The sequence below is a fragment of the Sciurus vulgaris genome (genome assembly GCF_902686455.1).
Source record: "Sciurus vulgaris genome assembly, chromosome: 4".
NCBI classification, from domain to species: domain Eukaryota; kingdom Metazoa; phylum Chordata; class Mammalia; order Rodentia; family Sciuridae; genus Sciurus; species Sciurus vulgaris.
The window spans coordinates 5,464,283-5,492,238 of record NC_136464.1 but is presented as its reverse complement, the minus strand read 5'-3'; the positions used below and the strand labels follow the sequence as shown (position 1 = coordinate 5,492,238).

Here is a 27,956-nt window from a genome sequence, read left to right as displayed (position 1 = left end):
TTTAGACCTCAGTGAATGGCATCCTGCTAGCCTGCATGGGGTCCTGCACACCTGAAGGTCCCATCTTCCCAGCGGCTACACCATGCTGGGTACACAGCTGGGCAAGGTGTGAGCCCCGCCCCACCGCCAACAGGGCAGGCAGCATGGCAGCATGCCCATGGCGGACATGGTTTCCCACTCTGCCAAGACCCAGTTAAATGCTCTTCAGCCCAAGCCCCCGTCCATCGTTATTATTTTCTTAGATTACTTTTATTTTCTCAAATTGCTGAGGCTGTGAAATAAGTTTGATAGCCACACAAATATTACCTTTGATTTTTTTTATTTAAAAATTAATAAAGAACTTGATGACAAGTATAATAATTTAATCTCTATACGTAATGCCATGTACATGTACATATGAGGGAGCGTGGGACATTTCACCTTGGTTTTGTGTCAAAGTTTTTACTTAAATCTTTCAAGAGAAGGATCTCCATCTGTCAGTGATGCATTGCAATTAAACCATGAAATGATTTTGGAAATGTTATTTTCTGTTTTGGAGTTGCTTTCATTTTTCAGGAAGAAAGTTTACCTACAGAGTTTCCTTTGTTTGACTCTGAAAATTTTAAGCATGGAATTTTTGGTCTGGACTGGTTTGACATGGGGACAGCTGCTGTCCCAGGATGCCCTTTCGGTGGGATAGGTGTGCAGTGCTAATTCAGCAAGCTGCTGACACCTTTCTTCCCATTCACTGGTCTCCCTGGGGTTCTTAAAACAGAAGGAGAAAGAACTTGTTGCAAACATTTTTATAACTTGAGTTAAAAACAGTATAAAAACATGAAACACGTTTTTAAATTTTTAGTCTACGTGAAACAATTGCACTTCCTTCATGGTATAGGAACAACTTGCTTATCGCTCTTCTTGCACAAAAACATTTCCCAGTTCTGTTACTGCTATTCAGGGATACCGCTATTCAGGGATTTGAATCCTTATACAGTATTTCCACAAAAGGTGTGTGTGTGTGTGTGTGTGTGTGTGTGTGTGTGTGTGAAATTAAGTATACCTCTGCAGTATTGTTTGAGTAACCCCTAAAGAATGTTTTCACAAATACTCTTTAGTCTTTTTGAAGTCCAGATCTGATTGCTGATAACTAGGTTCTGGTAGAAGCAGAATGCTCGGAACTAAAACAGAATTGCTGTTGAGGGAGGAGGAAAATGCACGGCAAGAAGTAGCTCCAGTCTGAACAAAGTGGGCCGTGATCCTTTTACCAACATGAGCCACTCTGTGTTTGGCGTCATCAATGAAGTGTGCACGTTGGCACTCTTAGATATGAAACTGCCGGACAAAAACTCGAGGACGGGGTTTTTCGGTATGATCACAAACTATTCAAAGTTTTAGTTGTACAAAAAAAGGCAAAGTAAGATCCCTACTTCCTATTGTGAAAAGCAAAAAATTGATAGACAAAGTCATGAACAGACTAGGGGAGGTTTTCTTTTTTTTCTCTATAAAAAAGATACTTGCAAAGGTGCAAAGAAATGAGTGAAAAATAAAGGAACTAAGATTTACATTGCAATGTGTAATCAAGAGAGAACTCTGAGTGTTACTGTGGGTTTAAAAAATACCTAAAAATATTTGATTCACAGCTTTCCCCTAAGTATGTCGTTTAGTACAACTTACTAACAGGTTAAATGTAGGTGATAATAAGTTTGTCCATTGGTAGCAGCTAAACGGAACACGCTGTTTCTCTTTGAGATGGTCAGACCTTGCACGGTTGTTATAAAGCATAACGAATTATATAAAATGTCTGGCTGCACACTGTGGGCGAACAGTGTCTCTGAGGATTGATCCACAAAAACACTTCCCGCCGTGGCAGAGAGCCTGTGATTTATTGGTGACTGTGTTATCCATTGTGTATCTCTATGTGTGTTTTCAAATTCTTGCCAGAATTTATCATTTGGCCTTTGGGTACCAAAAGATTAAAAACGAGATCTAAGAAAGCTGAGTGTCCAATAGCTCTGACCCTGTCAACTTGCAATGATTAAAGGCATGTCTTGACTTTGGGGGACTCCTGGCTGCTGGCCATTTGGAAAATGAGCAGTAAACATGTCGTAGGTCTAGAGATGAAGAGGGTGCTCAATTTGAGGTGTCAGTGTGACACTGAGATGTGGTCACTTGGCTTAGCGCTACAGCACATGAAGGCAAATATACATAGAGTCACATTTTAGAGATTATTCATGGTCTCCGACCACTTGAAAAAATTGTGCTTTCTCCGGAATTTGATGTGCTGAAAATTGCACTCGCCCCCTGCTTATCTGCAAGATGGAACTTAAAAATGAAGTCCTCTGCAACATAAGGCTTGCTTTTTCTTCTCATTATTTAAAAATAAATAAAGGCTGGAAAATAATTATGAGTTTTCACTGTGTGCAGAGTGACAGCCTGCCATGGCGCAGATTGGTAACCTACGCCTTGCAGATCTGGGGGGTTAGAAGTTTGACTTGTATCCCTAGGGATCAAACCCAGGGCCTCCTGCATGTTGGGCTGCATCCTCAGAGTAATATTTTGGAGTTTCTGTCCAGTTGCTTTTGGAGAGCAGTAATAACAACTGTTTATGTAATGGGTGTAATATTTTCCAGTGTGCAGAGTGGTGTCCTGTGGTCTTTTCAATTTGAGTTCGAGCTTTAATGGAGTCCCTTGATGTATCTGCATGGGCCAGTTTTCCTTCATGGAGGGAGACTCAGCCCGAGAGAAGGAATTAGAGTCACAGGTGGCCAGGCCAGGTCAGAATGCTTAAAATCCAGGAAATTTCCCCAGCAGCATATAGTAAAGGCATTGGGTCTGTGGCATTCCCCAAATTGAATCTTAATTCCAGCTTAGTTCATTACTAGCTGTGTGAACAGGGGCAGAGTAATTAATGGCTCCATTGTCACTTGCTTTTTCCAACACAGCTAACTCCCCATAGTGGGGCTGTTAGAATTAGCGCTGAGCTACACAGGTCCAAGCCCCGAGCAAGGCGGGCATGGGATCTGTTTGTACTCTTACTGCACTGGTCGAAGCCGTGGGTTTTCCAGAGGATGTGGAATTTGTTACTAGAGAATAAAAGGATGCTTTAACATACACAGCTGTGTAGGAGAGGAGTTTGGGAAGGAGCAATGGCGCTTCATCTGCATTGCTGAATGTGGAAGGGTCTTTGGAGTTGGTCTCTGTTTCGTTGCATGAGGGTTTGTTAGGAGGCCAGTTGTGTGGCCCAGGGCAGGCACTCGGTCTGCGGCTGGGGTGGGTTTCTGCTGCTGTCACTTGTGGTGTCTTGTGTCACACATCCACGTGAGACCTGCCCTTCTGTGGATGGAGGAGCTGTCTTGGCTCTCCTCTCCTCAAGTTAGCCATCAACTGGTCTGAAGCAGTCCTTCTCTCTTGGCGTCTGTGGTTCTTGATGGGAATTAGAAGTTTCTGCCAAGTGGCCCCCATGTCCGGCTCAGTCCTCTCTCCTCTTGGTTTGCAGGGGGCAGCCCTGAAGTACTTGCCGACCATCGTCAACGACGTGAAGCTGGTGTTTGATCCCAAGGAGCTCAGGTAACTCAGCGCGAGGTGGGCACTCGCCTGACCTGCTTTCCTGTGACTGTGTGGCCTGCGGCAGGCCTGGCTTCTGCCTCGGGTCTGCTCGGGTCAATGCCCTGACTCGTCCTGGAGCGTGGGTTGCTGCTGGCGTCTGACACATTGCTAGTTATGACTGTGGGAAAGCGGTCGCCCATCAGCAGGCGCTGGGAGTACGGCACCAGCGGGAAAATTCTACACGTTAGGCCTTCAATTTCAACGTGTTGGTTTTTTTTGTTTGTTGTTTGTTTGTTTTTAGTTTTCAATACCTAAAAACCTCACGTAGGAGCTCTCCTGTTCTTGTGTCACCTCCTCTTCTTTATAGCTGGTACAGCTTCCTCCTGAATGAGGGGCTTCTGAATAAGGGTCTTGGGAAACTCAGGCAGAAGAATGAGGCAAGAATTTTTTTTTTTTTTTTTTGCGATGCTGGGGATGAGACAAGAATTCTTTAAAAAACCCAAAAGGCAAACCATCAGGGCGATGGCCACTGGGCTTTCAGAGAGAGCAGTGAAGCTGGGGACCTGGTCCTTCGTTTTACCCCAGAACATGCCACCCTTGGTGTCCCCGCATATCTTCTTAGTAATCTGTAGTTACTGCTGTTCTCTGAGAAGTGCTGTTGGAAGCAGGGGGAGGTGAACTTTTTAACCATAGATCAATCCCACAGCACATCCTCGTCTGCTTTTCGGTTTTGTTTTGCTGTGACACAGTGAACCACATACATTGGAAGACACCATTTATACCAGCCCCAAAGACCACCTGAATCTTGAACAGAGCCTTTTTCCCCTGAGTTTGTTTAAACCGAACAAAAAACGGCCATCCTTCCTGCACTCTATGTCCACCCTAAGTCATTCCTGCCCTCGAATTGATGGGCAGAGGCTCTCAGGGAGGAGATCTGAGATGCCCACGGATTTAATGTCCAGCAGGGACACATTGTTACATTTGTTTTCTGCTCCTGGGGACTCGCAACATGATCACAGCTGAGTAGGCCCTTGTGACACAAGGAGAAGGTGGTGTCCCCTCGGGTAGTGCTGCCCCCTGTCTCTGTGGAGTCCTTACCATGGAGCTTGGATCTTAAAGAGTAACCCCTGAGATGGCAGCATCGGCACCTTGGGAATCTGCTGGACAAGCCCCGGGTTTCTCCCCAGACCTTCAGAATTAGAAACAGTGACCCAGCTCTTTAGTGTTATGACGCCCTCAAAGACTTCCCACGCTTGTTTGAGAACTCAGGGCTGGAGGAGCAGAGGAGGTGTGGAAGATGTGTCTGTTGGGGTGTGACCATACTTGCTTCCGCCCTTCTAGTGTGCACAGGAATCAGCCCCTTGTCCATCAGAGGAGCCCTGCGATTTCTCTGTTGCTGCTCCAGCCTGGTGCTTGGAGCTCCAGTGAAGACCTGCTTGTCTTTCTGTTCTTGGTGCACGCCTGTCCCACTTCAGTGCCTTTTATACTGATTTTACAGACATTTAAAATCTTGTATGTATGTCTTCCTGCGTGGATAATCAACTCATGTTTTAATACAGCAGAAGGGATCACAGAAGAGAATAACTCACACTCAAGTCCACTACCCAAATCCTGCCAAAGACCTGGATCCTTAGCACGCTTGCATACACGCACCTCCCAGGCCCAACTTCCTTAGACCACTAGCATGCCTTATTTCCCATGTCTTGAAATCCTCTTCTGCATCGTAATTATTAATCACTTTCACGGTGTACTGTTCTGTGCTGGCCCATCATTTACTTAAGCCACAGCCATAGACATGACATCTATTATGTGCTTTCTCCATACAAAATGGGCAATTCACAAAGCACCTTCTGGGCGCTACTCAATTAATCTTTACAACAATGGCATGACATTGGTTCTATTATTAGCCTAATTTTGCTTCTCTGCGATTACTCAACTGGTCAGTGGCGCTGGGTCAAGGCCAATCCAGGCTTTGTGGTTATGAAGAACCGACCTATGACCATTATGCTGCCTGAGGGGTGCTGGGTGAAGCCAGCTCTTTATCTTTACAAAATATGCAGGGATACATTTTTTTTTTTTTTTTTTTTTTGTAACTTAATGGTAGGTGATGACCTTATTTTATATCATTAGGATAATCAAAGAAGTGGAATTACTTGTTCTTATATTTTCTTAAAAGATTTTTAATAGTTACTAAAATCCAGAAGGTCAAACCAACATCCTGTTAGTTTGTCTCAGCGTCTCCTTACGCAGACTTTGCCAGTGCTGGGCACTAGCCTTTTCCAGGGCCGGGCCTGTAGGCTGAGGAAGCAGTTACTTCACATTCTGCTGGGGTTTCCGTTAGAGGCTAACCAGGGCTCTTGGTACTCCCACTGGCCATTTGTGAAGAGTCAACCTGTTGTGTAGTGTTCAGTTCAGCGCATGTTTCAGAACTTTCTTATTTCCCCGGTGAGATCCCTCGTGCCATCTCCCACTGCCCCCTCCTAGGCAGCCACTCATCTGTCCTCTATCCATAGACCTATCTTTCCCGATAGTCCACGCCAGGGGTCTCATACAACATGTGGCTTTCATTCAGCATCATTGTGTTTCGAGGGTTCCCCTGTGTGGTGGCAAGGTCCCTGCTTCCTTCTTTTTTTTGGATGAATCCTATGGACAGACATGCTCATCTGTTCACCAGCTGATGGATGTTTGGGTCGTGTCTCCTTTGTCAGTACTATTTAACAGTGCCACTTCGAGTCATATGCAAGTTTTCGTGTGGATATGTCCTTTCATTTATTGAGTAGATAACGGATAATTGGAGTTGCTGACTTACATAATGGCCGTGTTTAATGTTTTGAGGAGGTACCTGGCCATGGTCCAAAGTGGCTGCACTGTTCCACATCCCCACCAGCATGGCAGGACGGCACACATTTCTTCAATCCTTGATGCTTGTTATTGCCTGTCGTTTGAATAATAGCTATTTTAATGATTCTGAAATTTTTAAAAGAGCATTTTATTTGGGGGTGTGTGTGCAGTTTTGACCACTATTGTGTAGGGGCTTGTCCAGCATGCCAGGGCATGTCAAGACCCTTGGGGAACCTTCTGTCTTGTGACAGCACTGGCTTGTTTGCTGTGTGTGTCTCAAGTATTCTGCTTATGTTTCTTCCTCATAGTAAAATGTTCACCGAGTTCATCCTGAACGTCCCTGTGGGTTTGCTGACCATTCAGAAGCTCTACTGCTTGATTGAGATCGTTCACAGTGACCCTCTTCACCCAGCACGGTGAGTTTCAGTATCGCCACGGTGTCCGCTGTCTGCGGTCGTGGCCCCTCTGTGTTCCTTCCTCATTGCTGCCAGGAGCAATGGGGCACACGGTTGAGACACCTCCACGGGAAGACGGGGAGACAGCCCTCACAAGAGAACAGTGATTAACGCCGTGTCGGTAGCAGCTCATCGGGAAAGGAGTGGCAGAAGGTGGTAGTTTGTAATTTAGGTGTACAACGAAACGCGAGGATAATCAGCATACATTGTGGTCTTGAAAACGTGTGATTGTCTCTCCTGGGGCTGCAATCGCTTGCTTCCATTGAGATGATGGCAAAGAAAAAGTTCAGGTTTCCTTTAAATTTAGAAGTAATGGTCCTGTCATCATCTGAACTTTGCCTCCTTGACAGGGTTCTTCCAACCCTGCTCAGAGTATATGAATTCTGACGATTCCTCTACTCATTTATCCTGAGGAACACCTTATATTTTTCCTCATTATCTCCTCATCCTTTTTATTAATCATTTTCTTTCTGTTTGGACAGACTGATTAATATTTTACAGTTGTCAGGCAGTTTTATTGAAAGCTTAAAAGCTGTGCATAATTCCTTAACCTTCCTCATTTATTGGAGGCAGGTGTGAGGTCTGTCGAGTGACATCCTGAGTGGCATAGATTTATTCTCTTCCTTTTGTGTCTAGACACTGGGCTGCTCCATTCATTGTCTTCTGTCCTCGGGCTTGGTGTTGTTTGTATCCCCTGTGCCGTTCCAGTGCGAGCAGTTCTGGTTGGGAAGTGCCCGCTGAGTTATTGCTGGCTGGACTGAGAATTCTCTGTCTGGCTCAGTCCGTTGTGCCTTCTGGATTGGCACCATGTTTGCCTGCACTGGAGTATGTACCTGTTGCCAAGGTTTATGTTAGAGGTGACATGGAAAGATCATCTGGGTGGGAGTGTTCTTCTATAGAAAAGAATACCAAATCAAGAAGTGGTGGCTTTGTGCAGGCCCTCCATGCAGACCTTTAGCACCATTTTCACTTGCATAAAAGAAAGTTAACTCTCCCCTGGTGTCCTGGACTCAAATCCCATAACTCTCCATTGAGCCATTCATTCTGACTGCTCATATTGTAGGCTCCCACTGAGAGGCTGGTTCTTGAACTGTCTACTCCCTGGTGTCTCCAAAGCCTGGGGACTCCATGGGGTTTAAGGAAAGGCCGATGAGGAGGTGAGATGTCAGGACCCAGCTTCCAGCGTCATGCCCTGATACATCATACTGGAGCAAGAAAATTCCCCAAAAGTTTTGTATGTAGTTCTCATTAGGTATGTTGCTGATGTTCCATCTACTCCCCATTCAATGCCAAGACAAGCATATACGTCATAAAGAAATTATGAAATTTATTTTGGGGATAACACAACATTGCACTGGGAATTTGTGTTCCATAGCAACTGTGGGCATATGCAAGGAGGCTGAGGCAAGGGAAGGGTTTCCAGCAGATATTTTAAGTAGTAGTACTTGACTGCAATGGTTGATAAGGAGTGGGGCCAGTCTGAGGTGAGCATTCAGTGGTGGGCAATGTCCTGGTGAAGCTACTCCTTGGATAGGGCAGTGGGGCTCTGTGACAGCTTGTAGTTTTGGCAGATTCTTTTGAGAGATGCTGTCCCTTCTTTTGTACTGTGCTTCTTTTGATAGGGTTGACACATGTGGCGCCATTTTTATTTTGATAACTTCCACATTTCTTCCATATTCTCTCCTTTTGATCAAGACTCTTCCCTGAGAACACTGTCCATTGGCCGTCTTCCACTTGGGACTTGATTGTCCATTGCTGCTGGGATGCACTTTTCCTGGCTATTGTTCGTGCTCCCACATTGGGGGCAGAAGTGATTGGTGCCTGGAGTCATTGTCCCATCTGTGAACGAGAGGCTCAGGAGGAGCGGCTCCCAGGTGTAGCACACGCATTGCCCTCCACTTTGTCAGATGGGGTCGTCTCAAAGTGCCAAGCCAGACTGTTCTACCAAGATATTTCTGCAGGGTTTTGACAGGTAACAGGTACAAATTTAAAAAGGAAATCCAGAAATATTCATTGGAGAACAAACCCAGTTTGTGTAATACTTTTGAATCAAGCAACACAATATTTTTTCTTTATAGTCGTACTAATTTTTACCGAAGGTACTTGAAAACCAGTTTGTTTATAGTCAGTTTTGTTTTATCAGAAAATCGTGCTTGTTTGTTTTTAGAGTATTTTTATGAATCTGATTACAGGTGCTTTAAAGAATAAAACTATATTGACAATGACTTAGAACAGGCATGGTTAAATTTTGATGAATTTGGCAAATGACAAGAAAATTTAGTTATTTTTGTTGCATTCAACATTGTAAAATAACAGTCCTGACTGACAGCATTCATACCAGGACCATCAGGCTTTTATGAATTTTACATGATCTTACACAATCTTTAGAACATTTTCATTAATATATAGTAAACATCATTGTCAAGTAATAGTCATTTACTTAGAGTTTTAACCAGTTATAATCTCTCTGAAGACTTTAAAACAATAGATGCTTAAAAAGACTGAACTGTTTTAAGACTTATTTTTTCTAAGCCATCAAAAACCTAATAAGCAGGCCTGGTGCCACATTACAAGAAGCATTTGGCACTTTCTCTCTTGCTGACCCTTCTCTTTAGAGGTTAAAATATCAATATTTAGAATGATGAAGAAGAAGTACTGTAATGATTCTAGTGTGTGCTAAACAATCATAAGCACCCTAATGAAAGCATGGGGGAGGTGTGTTTGGTTTCATTCACTTGGTCCTGTGTGTATTATAGAGATAGTTACTTCATTCTTTAATTACTGTTTTATCCTTGGCATCTGAGAACCTTAATTTATTTAATATCCTTTGTTTAGAATTCCAACCATTTCTTGAGTACCTGTTAGTATTAGTATTTATGTGTACCAGGAGTGTGGTTAGTTTGTTTTATTTGCAGTAAACCTATCTCCAAAGATTTCCTCTCCGAGACTTCCCCTGCTTCATTTTTACTTAATTCCTGTTTTACTAAATATTAAGTGTTCTTGGACAAAAACCAAACCAAACCAAACAAAAACAACAACAAACAACAACTAATAAAAAACAGCAGACACATGAAATTGATAAACTAAAGATCTTTGTTTCCCAGGCCAGGTTTTATAAATTTCACTAAGAGCAGATCAATATCAGATCAGAAATTTTGTTGCTTCTAAATAGAGAATCAGATTCTGATTTTATATCAGCGTATGAATGTTTTGCTGCTTTTGAATGCTGTACGTAGTTTTCTCCAGTTGTAGCTAACTGGATCACACATGTTGCCTCTTCTGAGCTTTGCCCTTCAGGACCCATGATCTGTGCTGAGCCTACTATGTGCTCTAGGCTTCAGTCTTGCCCGTCTTTCTTTTTTGTCCATTCGAAGCAGTCCAGCCATTCAATCTCGGGAAGCAGTTTTATTTGCTATAGGTAAATCCCTTTCCATCGAAAAACAATCTCTTTTTTAATCTTCCTCACCAAAAGTAGATCTGCATCCTGACAACTTTCTTGGTGACTCTCTCCTGCTCCCTGACTCCTTTCTGTCTTGTTTGTTTCTTAAATTTACATTTTAGAACATTTATGTAAAATCTTCAAATTTAGATGAAATTTTCCTTTTCTCAGGAAAAGATTTTGTCTTTTTAATAGTTGTTTTTAATCTGAAAACATCTTAGTTTCTTTCTGTAGTATTTATACCTAAAATGACATATGTTAATTAGAATTTTTAGCTCTTAGTAATTTTTAGGGAAGATGCAGAAACGAAGCAACCTTGAATTCTTTGTTATAATGCCAGCCATTTACGAAGGCATATTTGTCAATAAGCCAAATATATAGTCTCTTTATTTTATGAATTTAAGTAGCCATAAGGTGTTGAATTGATACTTAGAGGCATTTGCTTCATGCATATTTACTTAATTTGCTTATTTCTAGCAGTTATTCCAGATTTTTTTTATAAAAACTGAAGGTATTAGTAAGCATTGCCATTTTACATTATTTCTTTGTCAAGGAAAACTCTAAACGCAGATGCTATACTAATGGATAGAAGAATACACATTCTACTCTGTTTCTCATCGCCATAGCGGTTTCTTATGGCAGACTTGTATTTTTATGATCTTAAACCATTTGACAGAGATAAATATGACCCTGTTGAGGGCTTGATACACAGGCAAAAAGAATATACTAACCAATTCTGAAGACAACTTCATTTTTACTTTACTGTTTGAGGAAACAGTAATATAGTAGTAATATAAATGTATCAGTTTTATAAAAGACAGTTGAATTTAAATTATAGTTTATGAAAACAATGGAACAAGTTCAGGTCACCTTATCATATAACAAACTTTCCAGGTCTGTATTTGTAGAGTCTTTTGAGCAAATGAGTTTAGGAGTTAACTCTTAGATGTTTGCATTTTAGCTAGGTCTGGTCTGAAATAGCAAACTTTAGGCAACACTGAATAATAAATGATCTTATAGAAGCAAAAAAGTCAACAGATTTGAAATTGACAGAGAAAAGAAAATAGACCTGAAAAACCTCTACAATGTGAAGCCTGTGGTTGCTGTTTAAGAATCTCTCAGGGAGTCTCACTGGAAATTTTAAATTAGGCATGTAGGTCAAACCAAACTATGAAGCCAGGTACACAGAATTAAAAGTGAATTTACCAGAGAAAGGCCATAAGATGTTACCATGAGCTCAATTATATTAAAAAGTTCAGAAGAAATTCCTGCCAAGCAAGAATGGAGTCACTAGGGGAGTCCCCGCCAGAGCTGTCCCTAGGAATTCCAGGCACAGCTAACTGATGGGTTTGAATTAAATTCTCCCCATTGCTGCCCCCCAGTTGCCAAGAAATGGAAGAATCACCTTTCCTTAAACAAATGAATGGTGCCTGCAAAAGAGACCCTTAATGGGAGTATGGACCAAATGATGGCCTAAAGGGATGTGCCTTGTTCCTTAATGAAAGGAATTCTTCAAGAACACTGCAGATACCATCAGCAGCAAGCCTCTTCCAGAAACAGGGCCCTCACCTGGAGGGAAGACTCATCAGGGCAGAAAAAGGCAAGGCAGGGAAATGCAGAGCTCAAAGGCTGGTACCAGAGTCAGTGATTCTCTCTGAAGGTGGTCTTGCTTCTGTTCCCTGAGTAATTACCAGATGTGTCAACCTAAAAATGAAACGGGACAGAACAGAGATTCTCCGAAGAATAACTTATTTGGGAGCAGCCAGCATTGTGACTGGAACACAACACACATGCCATAGCAAACCGTGGGGGTGTGCACAGAGGCTAGACCAGGGGGGCCTTTTCAAAGACGAAAATGGGGAACTTCACTTCCCATATCTGAAACAGCAGCCCTTGACGACAGTGGTTAAGAACCCGAGTGTCTATCCCACGGTGCCGAGCAGGTGTCCTGATACAAGTCCTTTTTGCACCAGGCTGTGTGGCCTCTGCGCAGGCATGTGGTTCTGGCAGAGTCTTCTGTGACAGTATCATCAGGCAATTGTGTTGAAACTCTTCCTTCACAGCATCTTTTTTTCTCTGACGTGTTTGGTCTGGGTGACATAAGTGACTTCATTTTGATTCTGACAACTTTCACATTTCTTCAGCATGCTTGATGAATGCCAGCTGTCAGTGAATGACAACCGTCAGTGGATCATTGGTGAATCGTGCTTGACCTTCATCGAGTGTCGATGTGACAGAGACCTTCTTGAGGACATACGTGTGTGTCACGATTTATAATGCACCGCTTTGCTCTGAATGTCATTTAGTTCCCTTTGAATAAGGACATAAACATAAAAGATTCAGTGAAAATACTTCAAGTAGATGCTAGAAGATGACTGGGCAGCCCAGAAGCAGGCTGTGTATCCCACTCCTTCACAGTTCAGATTTGAAGTACCTGGAGAAGAGCTACCCAGTTGAGGTGGTGACTGAGGGACACACCGAGGTTCAACCCTAGATGGAGACTTGGTTCCTGGAACAGAGAGCGAGGCATTTTGATCAGTTTTGAACTGTACCTGCTGTTGGGCCTGGGCAGGTCAAGGGGGGCGGATTGCACAAAGGGAGAGACAGGGCACATCTAGCACGATTGTTACAGAAACAGCAGGAAATTCAGTCTGAATTTTGCTGAACTCAGAACTGCACAATGGGTGGATCCACGAGAAGTCTTTTTTTTTTTTTTCTTGAGTTTAAAGTAGAGAACTGTGGTAGGGAGCCGTCTTGTTGGAGTACTTAAGCCTTGTTCCCTAAGCCTACACCTTAGGGAAATGTAATCCTCTGCATCGTCCATCTCCTGGAGATCACAGCAAAGAGTATCATGGAGGAAAGAGCTGGAAGTAAGCCATTGGAATAATTTTTATAGTGAGACAGTTTTGAGCTGAAAAGCCAGTGGAACCCACTGACCCACAGAGGGAAGAGAGGAAGGGCCATTCCTCTGTCCTGTAGACTCGTGAGTGAACACAAAGCATCCTGTTCACACAGAGCGGGGTTCAGTCCTCTAGGCAGGGTATGCCCCAGTGCCAGCTCCTCTGCAGAGTCAAGGCGCCCAGCTGTTCCCATCTGTGCCTGCCCTGGAGGAGAAGGCTGATGTGACGTCTCTGTGACTGACCCAGCCTCCAGTGCTCCCCGTGCATCAGGAAAACTCTGAGAGCTTGTGGGACTCTGCCACCTGCACCGAGGGGGATCTAGCCAACAAGTTGGGGATCATGTAGTCCCCAAGTGGCTGCCCGGAATAGTACATTTAGAGCTGCCTAGGTTCCCACTGGATGGGAGGCAGGATGCGGTAGAGACAGGACGTCCAGCATACAGGCTCAGCTTCACTTTTTTTTTTTTTTTTTTTTATCAAGACTGTGATCTAGATGTGGGGAAAAAATACACAACCCCCACTCCACCTCCAAACCAAGCTGTGCATACTTTGTGTCTGCATTCAGAGCCAGTCAGAGACCGTGCAGCCAGAGCTTGGGCACTGGCCACACCTCCCTTACCTGTCTGATTTCCCCGCTGGAAGTACCTGGAGGAGTCTCTGTGTTAAACACCTTGGCAGGGAGGTTGTGGGTTGACTTCACCTATGTTTTTATTTCACCTGTATCGTTTTTTTTTTATATTGTTTGCTTTGGTTTCTCTCATTAGTTGTTATTTTCATAACTTTATATGATTGTATTTTTGAAATTCATTAAGTATTTTTCTTTCTCCTTTGTATTCCTTCCACTTCTTTTTTCTTGTTTCTCTTCCCTCCTCCACACTTTTTTACCGTATCTTTTTTCTATTATTTTCTCTCTCTTCCATTTCTCTTGTATTTTCTGCATAGCATAATATTTAATGTTGTTTCTATTACCAAGATTTTCAGCCTATCCTATATAATCACTCCTCCTTTCTTTCCTTTGGTTAATGGAGAGGTAGGGGACATTTTCAATAAGTTTTTACTATATATTCATATATGGTTTGTTGTAAAGCAGTAACTGCAACTGATGAGTATTCTTTCTTCTCAAAATGGTATTGGGGATCAAATAGCACTTTGAACACGCTGATTGGGTGCTTCGAGGGTGAGATAAACCCTCAGCCTGGAGCATATCATAAAGAGAAAGCAGCTCACTAACAAGATCCTCATATGTTAGAGATATCCATCCCAACAGAACAAATTTCAACATTGTAACAGAGATAACAAGAGATAACAAGGCAGAAAGATGCCCCCGAAAGTTTAAAACTCCCAACAACTAAATCCAGAGATAATAAAGTAGTGGAAATACTGGACAAAGAATTTGGAAAGGTTAAAATGGTCAATGAATTAAAAGAAGATCTAAGGAATGAACTAAGGGAGAAAATGAAGTATATGAAAAAGAATTTCAGTAAAGAGATAAACATTCTGAAAAAGAATCAGAAATATTGGAAATGCAGAACTCAATTAACCAAATAAAACAACTCAGTGAAGATTGATCATGCAGAAGAAAGAGTATCAGGACTGATAGATAAGATGGAGAAATTAGAATACTTAGATAATAATAATAATAAAAAAGAGAAACTATGAGCAGAATATATAGGAGTGCTTGGACAACATTAAAAGGCCAAACTTAAGAATGATAGGCCTTGAGGAAGGAGAGGAGATTTTTATTACTGAAAAGTTATTCAGTAAATAAGATTAGACATTTTCTTTAATCTTGGGAGGGAGATAGACATACAGGTTCAGGAGGCATTTACAAGTCTAAAGAAACAAGACTAGAAAATAATTTTTCTATGACACATTATTGTTAAAATTCCAAAATGCAGAAGAAAGAATAAACTTTAAAAGCTGGATGAGAAAAATACCCTCCCTATAATAACACTGCATGATCAAATTTTAAGACCAGAAACTTTGGAACTGTTTGAAGAAAAATAGAGAGGAAACGCTTCACCATGCAGGCCCAGGCAAAGACTTCCTGAGTAAGATTACCTCTAAAACTCAGGAAATAAGTGAAAGATTTAATAAATGGGATAGCATCAAATTAAAAAGCTTCTACATAGTAAAGGAAACAATTAACAAGTGAAGATACAACAACCAACATAATGCAAAAAAACAAAAAAATCTTCACAAGCTATTTTTACAAGAGGATTGATACCCAGAATATATAAAGAACTCAAAAAAACTCAACACTACCAAAAGCAAATAACTCAGTCAATAAATGGGCTGCTGAACTGAACAGACACTTTTCTAAAGAAGTACAAATGACTAGCAATTATATAAAGAAATGTTCAGTATCTTTGGCCATCAGGAAAATACAAATCAAAACTACATTGAAATTCCATCTCACTTCATTCAGAATGACAATTATCAAGGTTACAAATAAGAGCCAGTCACAGTTGTGCAGGCCTGAAATCCCAGTGACTCAGGAGGGTGAGGCAGGATGATTGCAAGTTCATCAGTCTCAGCAACTCAGGCTCTAAGCCACTTGGTGAGACCCTGTCTCAAAATAAATGATAAAGGATGTGACTTAGTGGTCATGCACCCCTGGGTTCAATCATCAGTAACCCCCCAAAAAAATCAAATAACGATAAATACTAATGAGGATGCAGAGGGAAAGCAACCCCTAAACACTGTTGGTGGGAATGCAAATTAACCACTAAGGAAATCAGCATGGCGGTTCCTGTGAAGGTTAAAAATAGATCTACCTTTTGATCCTGCTATACCATTCCTTGGTGTTTATCAAAAAGAATTTAAAACCAGCATATTTTAGAAATATCTGCATACCTATGTTTATTGCAGCACAATGCACCATAGCCAAGTTATAGAACCATTCACAGATGGATAAAGAAAATGTGTATATACATACAGTGGAGTTTTGTTCAGCCATAAAGAAGAACAAATTCATGCCATTTTCTGGAAAATGGATGGAAATGGAGACCATCATTTTGAGTGAATTAAGTCAGACCCAGTAGTGTCTCTCATGTGTATTCTCATATGAATTCTCTCGTATGTGGAAGAAAGAAGAAAAAAATAGGAATAAAAAGGGTCTCCATGAAGTCAGAAGGGAGAGCATTGGCATAGAGGAAGGGGACCTAGGGAGGGAGGCGGGGAAGAAGAGAGAGGTCTTGGGACGTGAAGCTGATCAAATCATGTTTTTATGTATGTATGTCATTCTGTATAATTAATACGCACTGGTTAAAAGCATTTAAAATGGAAGTTATTTTAAGATTATCATTGAAGGAGATATTCCCCTGCTGCTGTGGAAACTTGCTCTCTTTCTTTAGCTGGTGGAAGCCTGATGGAAACCTCATACTCACTCTGGGCGAAGGTCTCCGTGTCGGTGCTCAGTGGTTGACTTCCTGTTCTCACTCTTCTTCCACGAGTCTTTGTCATGGACAGTCCCCAGTTCTCTTTGGAGCTATGCAGTGAGTCTATAAACACCTAGCTTTGTTCCATAAGGAGTTAGCAAGTAATGCAATATTTTGAAATAATGAATCTGCTTTTTAACTATAAAGTTAGAGGTTTCGTCCTAATAGCAGTTCATACCCAACATAGTAAATGAGAGTATATGAAATCTATTAATCTAAAATCATTTTGAGTTAAGTGAGTTAAAATTAGCCAGAAGCGTCGTGTCTTACAAGGAGCTCTGGAATTCCCAATCAGTAGAGTTGTCTAGATCATAATTGGCAGCCCAGATGTGCTTCTTAACACATAGTGCCTTCGGCAGGCGTTGGCCAGTGTGAAAATGGTTCCCTTTATTGGGCTTGCGTTTTAAGAGTCTTTCTGGATAGGGGCAGCAGAGTCATTTCTAATATGTCTCATTTACAAGCTCCCTGCTTTTTCCATGCAACCGTCTGCTGTCTTACCTCCTTGTCGGGAAAGATTTATCAACTGAAATCTTATGGCTGGCCTGTTCTTACAAAGATGTCATTACTTTTGCAAAGTATTCTGTGCCACATTTGGTATAAATATTTAAAGCCAAACCATTTTTGATGAGATATGATGGCTCTGATTTTCATGCTTTTTTCAGTTTCTTGTTAATTTGTAAAAAATATAGTTTGTCTTTGTCCTTTTCCCTGATACCAGTGGACTCAGTTAACTGAGCTCTCCCTGTGTCTAGATCTGCAGAACTTGCCATCAGTGGGCTTAGCTGAGGTGCTACTGCATGTGCCAGCCCTTCTGCAATGTCCTCTTGGGGAAGTGGTTGAATGCGTCCATGCAAATTCACTGGGGCCCCTCTGAGGGGCTTCGGGAAGGAGTGAGGCTTTGCAGCCCCTGTCTCCTGATCACCCCCCAGGTTCTTTTGCTCTAAAGCATTTGTTTCCATTCTCCACCAAGAATAAAATTAACCTAGTCTAGCATAAATAAAATCACATGTATTTGGGGTCAAATTAGGATTGCTGTCTAGGAAAAAAATAGATTCAAGCAGTCTTGAAATGTGCTCCTTACAGAGCCGTGGCTGTATTTATAGGTTTACACGCCAGTTGTATCACTCATTAGTCAAGACTTGTGTTTGGTGGTAGCAAAAGCCAGGCTGTCTTGCAAGGAAGGGGCTGGGGGTGGACTCTGTCTCTGGGTGGTGTGGGGAAAGGGTATGTTGTACAGAAGGTCAGTGGAGGTTGGCCCAGTTCAAAGGTCAGCCTGGGTATTGTGGGGGGTGGGGGTGGACTCATCTGCAGCCTAGTTCAAAGTTCAGCCTCAGCCGCGTTCCCCAGAGTTCTCAGTGCCTCTTGACTCCACTTATCTGACCAGAACCAATGCCACTCCATTTTGATTTTCTTCCTTGGCACCCACTTTCCCTGATATCAAAGCCATTCCATAACTGAAGGGGTCAGAGCTCCGTGGAGGTGAGAGGTGGCTGTGGATTCTGGTGCGATAATGGCTCCTCTTCAGAAGAGCCTACCCTGGCCAGGCCAGGCCCCTGGGCCGTGGCTCACAGCCCTCTGGCTGTGGTCCCCAGTCTCATTTCCCTGCTTCTTCATTTTGAGCATGGAGATGGAAGATGCATCCAACTGAGATTGTTGGGCTGCAATAGGCAGCATTTCTCTTGGCACAGTGGGTTGTACAGGCGCCAGCCTGTGCGGGAATGGCTGGAAGGAGGACGCTGGGCTGCTGTCACTGCCCCCGTCTGCTTACCCTGTTCCTGGCCCTCAGCACACAATGCTCGCCCCCCCGAGGAGTGTGGACTTGCTTCACTCTGTCCACGTGCAATCTCTTCTGAAAACACCTTCGCAGACACAGCCAGGCATAATATGTCACCAGCTGCCTGGGCACCCTGTGGCCCAGGCATTAGACTCATCAAGTCGCCCTACTAGGGAGCTTCGTCCAGAGGCACTGGGATCACCTGCCTGGTTTCTTCGTGGCACCCCTCTGCCCACCTGCGAAGTCATTGTTTCTTCCCTTGGTTTCTGCTTAGAACGTCAGCAGTGTGGTCCCTCCTAGGACGAAACCTCTGCGCAGTGCCTCTCATCTGTCTGCTCCATTGCCGGCACCGAGAGCCAGCCCGACTCCCATGCTGACTGAGGGGGATGGTTAAGGAGGTCTGACCCAGCATCTCTGTCCCTGTAGCTAGCACAGGTGACATGTGACCAGCCACATGTGTAACACACTTGCTCCACGGGAGGTAAAGTTCTGGCTCTCTCTCTTGGTTTGACTTCTCAATGGTGATCATGTGGGGATGGGGGGATGTCTTTGAGAAGGAGTAACAAGGAGAGAAGAAAGTTGTGGACTCCTGAGAGACCAGGTGGAGGGTCACCTGTGAGCAGGATCCTGAAGCCCAGGTCGCCTTCAGTTTGCTTCTGACGTTCTGATTCCTAGTTGGTGGAAACGTGATGGGATGTGTGTAGTTGCATTATCTCTGATTCAAGGTGTGTTCTTCTGGGAACCATGTTACATTTCTCACATGTAGAAAGTGGACGATATAAGCACACACTTGTACCCATATCCAGCCTCAAGAATTCTGACCTCATGGTCAACCTTTTGGATCTGCATGCACCCCACACCCATTTTGAAGCAAATCCATCATCACGGCATTTCGTTATAGTATGGGGGGTGATTGTGCCTGAGTGGGAGCCTTACACTGGAGCTTGTCCCCTGCTGGTGTCTCACATCCACCTTGAACGTCCTGTTCATGCTCTTGTACTGAGATGTGGGGCCTTGGGCTCGTTAGCATTCTGTGCAGAGAGCCAATGAATGGGCGGTAATGGCTTCTGAGCGTGTTCCAGCGATGTGACTTGACTGCTTGAAAGCTGGCTAAGTAGAATATGTGCTGCACAAAAAGTTGACCCTTGCGTATCATTTGTGGTGTGGAGAAAGCTGATGTTCAAAGCAAGATACAAAGAGGAGGGAAGGTCGCACTTAGTAATTTGTACATTTGTAGCTTCGTCCCCATGTGATTATATTTTATAACTGACAAAAACTATGAAAATTAAAGCTTAAATCCTATTATAGAAATGAAAAGTTTCAGTGTAATTAAATTAAGCACAGGAACACCAAGGTTTGGGATTTATGCCCACAAAAATGTTTTATATTAATGTTATAGAAATTGGAATAAAACAAATCAACCTGAGCTGGCACTAACTTTGAAGAAAGTCGGGAGCATTGCTGTGTTTGCAGGAAGCCGGTGAGCATCCCAGAGGCGTGCACTCCTGCCCTTGCGGCTGCTCTCCCCTGCTGCTCTGCCTCTGAGTCTTTTGCTTGTTGCAGTTAACACGGAATCGTTTGTTTTCCAGGGTGTAATATTTCTATGTTTCTGTGTTAACAGTGGCTTAGGCAATTCACATTTTACATTAGAGCTTACTGTGAGCTTTTCCTTATGTCCTGTTTGTTCCTGGAGGGCAGTACAAGACCTTATGTGTAAAGGTTTGAACATCTGAAGGCCGAAGTTGAGTGGCTGGACTGTCCTTACCGTGCATGACCAGGGAAATTAATAAATTCAAGGAAAGACTAAGATTAGTTCAGCAAAAGAAAGAAAGCAGAAATACAGTTTTCTCAGATATAGTTATTAAGATCAGGTCCAGGACTGGACTGCAGATATCAACATTCTTATCTTAATTATACTCAAAATGTGCAGCCTCCAGTAAAGAGGACCAGGCTGTAAGAAGAAATAGGGGTAAGGAGCAAACAGAACTAGTATAATAAAAAACAAACAGTTGCTCTCATTTTTGTCTAAAAAGTCCACATCGATAATCTTGATAACCTGTGAATAAAAAAAAAAACCATGGGCATTTACTGTGAAGGAAAAAAATAAGAATGTCCTTTTCCTGTGTTAGCAGCAGCGTAACACTCCTGATGGATTGCCCCTTTTGTAAGCCTGCTATTCCTTGGCTGCCCTTTGGTTTGCCGGGTTTTGTTGTTGCCGTGGTTTTCCTGGTTGGGGTCCAGCTATGAGTAGGAATGGGAAATGTCCTGTTTCCTCAAACCCTGCCCATTCTGTGCCCTTTTCTTCAGCACAGCAAATGAACTCCTTTTAGATAGCCTGCCTCAACCTTTTTGAAAACTTCATTCATATTCCATTTTTAAAAACAGAGTTTCTTTAAAATGCAGGCCTTAAGAGTTTAAATTAGTTTTGTCATTTTTCTTTTCAAGGTGAATGATTCTTTTAGGTATCAAGCAGAGTCACTCTTCTTTCAGTTTGTGGAGATATTAGTGACATAGCCCTGTGAAGTCTGAGGGCAAGCCCCTCATGCCTGTTGACTTGCTATTAGGAACTGTTGAAGTCAGATTCCTCTTTTCACAGTGACTGGGTCCAAGAAAGAAAATCTGTATCTCTATAAATTACTCTATTAATAAAAAAACCCTTTGTTTTAAATCACAAAGAAGAAAAGCTGCATGGTTAATGTGTACTATAATATACATTCTTAATGCTTTGATCCATAAACAAAGGAAGTAATATCTCTTGAGTTTCTTGATTGTGGAAAGTAGATCTTAGACCCAGAACTACTCTGAAGTAGTTTCGTTAACTTGATGAATGTTTGCATGGAGAGAAAAATTGGGGTCAGGGCTAATTTTGCCATAGTCACTTAATGGACCACTCATATAGCATTTTGGAATACTTTATTTAATTAGTTTACTGTGCTGATGACTTCTAATGAATGTTGCCAGCTGGGAACGCTGAAGACTGGCTCTTTTAAATAATGTGGAATATAAACATCACTTTCTCTTCTATTTTGTATGCATACCTTGAGAAAACTTTTAATCTCTACCTGTGTAACACTCTACCCTTTCGCCCTCATTCTGCATCTCACTCTGTATTTTTCATTACATGTGGTTTTGAAAGGATCATTTGCTATAACAGTTCAGGGTTTGAGAAATGATTTCTTGAATCTAGGAGGGTGAACTCGGTAGTCTCTTAATTGTATCCATTTCAATCCCATCATAATTCATTGATCACCCACCATGTGCTCAGGACTGTTGGGTAGCTGGTTTGAGTCCTGCAAGAGTCTTCAGAGTCATCAACTTCAAAATGTAGAATTGGAAAAGAGTAATTATCTCAATTTACAGATAAGGACATCAAAGTTAAATAAGAAGGTCTCCTGTGTGAGCAACAGCCCAGGCAGGGAGCTGTCCGCCACCCTGGTGCTGATTAAGGAGCTGGCTTGTTCAAATCCATCATCTGTTCTTTTCGTAAACTGTTTCACACCCACTGAATGAGGAATGCATTTTGAGAACTGAACTGACTTCAAATGCTGAATGTACGGAACAAGGCAAATGCAAAGTCATAAACCAGTGCCTATGTGACTCAGGCTCATACACCGTGTAGTGTTGTGCTCCTGCGTTCAGGGGTGTTGTTTTCTCTCCTCTTTTTCTCTGGGGACTCTTTTATCTATGGTCAAGCTGGCAGTGCCAGCTTTGCCTCATGGTGTGGTCTAGACTTCATCACGCTCTTCCTCGCTCGACCTAGTTCTGTGCCCACCTCTGAGTGGGCTCCTGTGCCTGCTGCTTGATGCTGAGTACAGAAAGGACGTTTTGAGGAGGTGTCCTCACTTTTTCCAGACAGAGTCAGCAGATTGAGTCCCTCGGTCCTCCAGGCCATGATTCCCTTTGGGCCCTGAATGTGGATCTCTGTACCATGTCATGTTGCTGGGGCAGGGAAGAGCCCCACACCAGTCTGCAGTCTCCTGGATTTTGCTTCACGACCCTATTCTTCTGCTACCCCTGCCCCAGAGTACAGACCTTCTTCCAAAAACAACTGAACCAGATCATTTATTTTCAACATATAAATCTCATTGTTAGGGCAACCAGGAAGAGCATTTGTGACCAGGAAGAGCATACGTGACCAGGAAGAGCATATGTGACTAGGAAGAGCATACGTGACCAGGAAGAGCATACGTGACCAGGAAGAGCATACATAACCAGGAAGAACATATGTGACCAGGAAGAGCATACGTGACCAGGAAGAGCATACGTGACCAGGAAGAGCATACGTGACCAGGAAGAGCATACGTGACCAGGAAGAGCATATGTGACCAGGAAGAGCATAGCACCAGGGACCTTGTCTGTGCTCCTGGCTACCTTTATTCTCTAGTTACAGGACACCTGTCCGTAGCGTGGTGTATCCTTGCTGTATTTCCTCATCTTCCCTATGATGAGTCTGCCCACAGACCAGCAAACCTGCCAAACCACCTCCTTGGTCCCTCCTGTGCACAGAGAAGACAGACTCCCTGTCTCACCAGTTCTCCCACACAGCCTTTCCTGCATTTTACTTCAGTCTTTTTAATTGTCTCGTCCACTTCTAAATGGAACTCATTTGTGATATTTCTCCATGGGTGCTGCTTTCGCTTCTGACACACTACTTGTTATTACGATGGTAATGGATATCTGCTCCCTATTATTATAGTTCTTCAAACTAAAGGTCCAGAATGTCTGCTCCCCACACTGGTCTTCTGAGAGGTGACTCCTTTCTTGCACGGCCTCGTGGCTGTGTTTGGAAGACATTCTTTGACCATGTTCTTCCCATTGTCCCACGTACACTGCTATGCTCCTTCTGATTTCCATGCTCTTTTTACTTGCTCAACTAACGTTCCATGACATCGGGCACGTCTAGGTTGAATGGCAGATTGCTGCATTTCTGATCATGTCAGCAGGCAGCCTGGTGACACTGCTCTGTCCAGAACACTTTCAGAGTTGCTGCCTGTCCGGTAGGAGATGGAATGTTGTGCAGAGCATTTGTATCTGTCCATTTGACAGACTAGGGTGCTAACATCCAGAAAGGAAAAGCGCCCTGACAGGTGACTGTATAGTTTCTCCTCTTAGCACGCTGACTTTTGTAAGTTGTTCCATGGAAATGCTTCTCGGGAGCGTCATCTTACAGGTGCCATGCCAGGGTAGCTGAGTAATACAGATTTACACACATGCGTATGTGCCTGGGTCATTTGCCCTACAGAGCTCTGGCTCAGGAATCAGGTGCCTAATTCTGGCTCAGCTTCCACTTAGCAGTGTGATTCCTGAATGTGCCTTTCCTCAGGCTCCTGGTCCACACCTGTGCCGAGTGGAGGTAGGTGGATTGGTTCCATGACCCTTTCCAGTACTGGCACTGTCTCCTTCGTATCTGCTGCTTAAGGACTGGTGTGGGGGGAGAAAAATCCCTTGAACATATTGAAACGTGGGTATAGATTCATGGATGGTTGAAAAATAAGATGGTTATCTATGAAAGATAAATAGAAAGCATTCCCCATTTGTATGGCTCTTACTTTCTAATTCTCATTAAAAGTGTTATTCTGGCTCTCAGTCTGTGCAACACATACAAGGTTATTAAATGCACTTTATGGATCATTTGTTTAATGTGACCAAACTAAAAATTAAGAAGCACATTACTCAGTATTCATAAAAATGGATGTTTTAAATGGACAAATTCATTCTCATTTTTGTATCTTACTTTAATGTAGAGCCGTAATGGGGTTATAGACAGATATTCTGCTTGGACATTTATAAGCCGATGATGCCTGTTGAATACCTTTTATAAAGATTAATATTTTTTACTCTGTGCCCATTACCAGAGCATTAATCATCTTGGCTTCATCCCACACAACTGAGCATGAACAGATGTTGAATGGTTGTAGCCTGTAATTGTGGGTCACCCCATGGATGGGGGCCTGGAAGGAGGCTGGTGTGAGCCCCACAGCCAGTGTGCAGGGGTCTGTGCCCACTAGGCTGCCTGCCCCTTCCCTGGACGCCCGAGCTCTGCCGCCTTCACTGCTGTCTGTGCTAATTCTAGTTTCCTTGCTGCAATGGCTGGAGTTGGACTTCAAGTCTCTGAGGGGCCCTGGAGTCATATACACGTGACGGGATGTCTCTGGGGAGACAGCCGTGGCCTTGACTCCCAGAAGCTCCAGTTAATTAGAAAGAGAAGCTGCACATGAGGCCGTCAGCATCTGCCTCCTAGTGTGCCATTAGGCTGTGCTGTCCAGTGGAAACAGGATGTGAGCTGCAGATGGGATTTAAAATTTCCTAGTCCCCACATTAGAAAAGGTCTGAAGCAGTTGGTAAACTTGATTTCAATAATGTTTTATCTCACATATCAGTGCAGTATGAACTCAATCTCAGCATGACTAATGACACAGTTTACATTCTTTTCTTCACACTGAATCTGTGAAACCCAGTGTGCGTTTCACCCTCACGACGCATGTGTCTTGGGGCTACATTTTCATCAGGGACTCGTTCTTTATATTTATCATCTAATATAATTTGCCATTGTAAAACTAGAGTCACATGCTCAAGCTCTTCTGAACACTTATTTCCATTAACTAAATCAAGTACCACATTTTACATTTGAGTTAACAATGTACTAATTAAAGTTAAATAAAATCAAAATTCCATTCTTCAATGGCACCAGGTATATTTCCAGTGCTTAGCAACTACCATATTTGGTAGTGCAGTTGTGAACTACTAGTTTGCCTTGGCGTGTTGTTAGCTGAAAGGGCTGACTGTGTACAATAGTATAATTTCTATTGTTTCAACAACTACCACTTATTTAGTTCACTGTGTGCTAAATGCACACATGACATTCTTAAGTTCTCACAACACACCTGAGAGGCCACAAACCACAGCCCCATTTTGTAGATAAGAGGAAAATTGAGACCTCGAGAATTTAAGTCACTTTCCTAAGATTTGAAGCCAAGAGTGAGCAGGGTGGTTTTTATTATGCTTTTCTCTTTTCTAATGATCCTTTATTTGTTTCTATATAAAGATGGGTAAAAACCCAAACCTTCTCTGACCTGACCCTCACCCCTGCCCCAGCTGTTCCTTTGTTTTACAGTCATATTTCCCACAGTGGCATCTCTGCCCCCAATTTCCATTTTCCCATCCCTCTTCAGCCTACTCCAGGAAGCTGCCCTGGAAAGGGGTCTGTGGACCTTTAAGTACCACATCCCAGAGTGGGCCTTTTCCACGTAGTCCACTTATAAGAAGAACAGTCTCAAAAATCCAAAAATAGAATAATTTTTGTCACGTGAAATGTTTCTTTTAATGTCGCAAATCAGTTATATTATACAGAGAAAGTAAGTAAAAACCCAGCATGTGTGCTTGTGTTTGTGTGCACACAGAGGGAAACACGTGTGCATGATTGTGTGTGTCATGCATGTTTGTGAATTGTGTACCAACCTGGAAATACACACTCAGATGCAGTGCATGCGTGTGTGTGTGTGTGTTAATTATTGACCCAGCAGTAGAAACTTATGTTCTCTGAGTCACGTAATTCCTTCCCTCCACCTGTCAGCTTCCATGCTGCAGAATGTGAATGCAAAGTGCTTAAACGGACCACAGCCTTCTAGCAAACCTGAGTTGCATGCTGGTTGCTCTCGCACTGACCAGCAACCCCATTTCATATGTAGACTGCAGGGAGATCCTGCTTCCCATGATGACGGATCAGCTCAAGTACCACCTGGAGAGGCAGGAGGACCTGGAGGCCTGCTGCCAGCTGCTCAGCAACATCCTGGAGGTGCTGTACAGGAAGGATGTGGTGAGTGGCACTGCGGCCCCTCTGCTGCAAAGTTATTCTCCGTTCCTTTGGAAAATAGGGCCTTAATTTTCAGACTTAGCCTCTCCCTTTCTCTCTGTAGAGTTGCACCCAGAAATTACTTTTATTTATATTTATATCGTGATTTTGACATTTATCCTGAATTGAAATTAGTTTTCTCTTTCCTGTATCTTCTCAGTGAAATGCCTCCCAAGGCCAAGTATGCAATCCTTAAGGTCAGATAAAAGGCTAAGAGTTGGCTAATTACCTGCATTCTTACTTGCAATTCTTATTTTTATTAAAGTAACACATGCCCAAAGTTTTTCTAAAACAAGCCAGTGGTGCCTCTGAGAATTTCAAGAAGGGCAGCTCTCTGCTCCACCTTCATGGATGGATGCCCTTGGTGCTTTCCGAGCTTGGAATTTCCTTTTGTGTTTTGGAACCATGTGCGTATTCCAGTGACTTTGTCTTGCTTTAAATCAGAAGTTGGTGCAAGCACGTGAGGGAAAGTCTTGCCCTGTGCCTCCTGTCCCCAACATAGCACGTGTGTGCGTGCACATGGGAGTGATATCAGGACTTTAAGTGGATAGGACTTATTCTGAGCTCTCTCCTGCATGACCTGGACACCTTCCTGGGCAACACACACACACTCACATCCCTGTGCATCTGGTCACCCAGTCACCCCTCCCTTCAAGGATTGGCTCATTCTTCCAACGCCTGGTTAGAACTTTTGATGGAAGAGATTAGATTCACTCCATCCAGGGTCATGGGGACTTCAACTGTCTCCACCATGGCCTGTGGGAAGGTGTTGGAAACTTCACTGAAGGCCAGCCTCCCTGGTCCTGTTCTAGGGTCTTTGCTTTTCTTATTGAGGAGGAGGCTGGGTGACTCAGGGAGCAGACTGTGGCTGTTCAGAGGAGGGCCAGAGTGCACATTGAGCAGACCAGAGTTACAGAGTGCAATCAGTCATCCCATTGCACACCCCATGAAAGGGAATTCTTGCTGGGAATCCCATGGTGGTATGAGTTTAAAGAACTAAAGTCTACCCTCAGCTGGTATTTAAACATGCCATTCTCTGTGACTATTAGGGTATGGCGATTGGACTTGCCAAACAATCTGGGGAGGTCATCTGCCTGGCTTCCACTCACACAGGGCCAAGTGTCTTCAGAAAAGTTATTGGAGGTCTAATCAGGGTTCATAAACATTATGTGGTTTAAATGGATTTCTTTTTTGTCTTAAAGTTAGTGTAAATTAAATTACGATTATATGAGATTATTATTAATAGACTAATTAATAAAGTACTCTGAGTTTTCCTTGTGAAGATTTTTGTCATCTCATTAAGGTTTATAATTAAATCACTTTTTAATTTTATTCATTTATTTTTTTGGTACTGGAATTTGAACCTAGAACCCTTTACCACTGAGCTACATCCCCAGTCCATTTATTTTATTTTTTAACATTTTGTACAGGGCCTTGTTAAGTTACTGAGGCTGGCCTTGAACTCGTAATGCTCCTGCTGTAGCCTCTTGAATCTCTGGGATTGCAGGAGTGCACCACCATGGTCAGCATGGACTTACCCTCTATGGGGTACATGGATCCAGGACTAGGTGGAGGCTGGTATGTCCACAATTGTGTTAGTGTTGGTTTTCACCGGTGTTTCTTCCTCCAGGGGCCGACGCAGAGGCATGTACAGATAATCATGGAGAAACTCCTCCGGACAGTGAACCGAACCGTCATTTCCATGGGACGGGACTCCGAGCTCATTGTAAG

General features: G+C 43.1%; 1 protein-coding gene across 1 annotated transcript in view; it reads left to right on the top strand.

Annotated features, from left to right (window-relative positions):
* Positions 1 to 27,956, top strand: part of DOCK1 (dedicator of cytokinesis 1) — a 490,559-nt gene that overhangs the window by 181,052 nt on the left and 281,551 nt on the right. Inside the window, 5 exon segments of the mRNA XM_079137291.1 lie at positions 3,476 to 3,546; positions 6,675 to 6,765; positions 6,767 to 6,782; positions 26,062 to 26,189; positions 27,856 to 27,951. Of these exon segments, the coding sequence (XP_078993417.1) occupies positions 3,476 to 3,546; positions 6,675 to 6,765; positions 6,767 to 6,782; positions 26,062 to 26,189; positions 27,856 to 27,951 (402 nt within the window).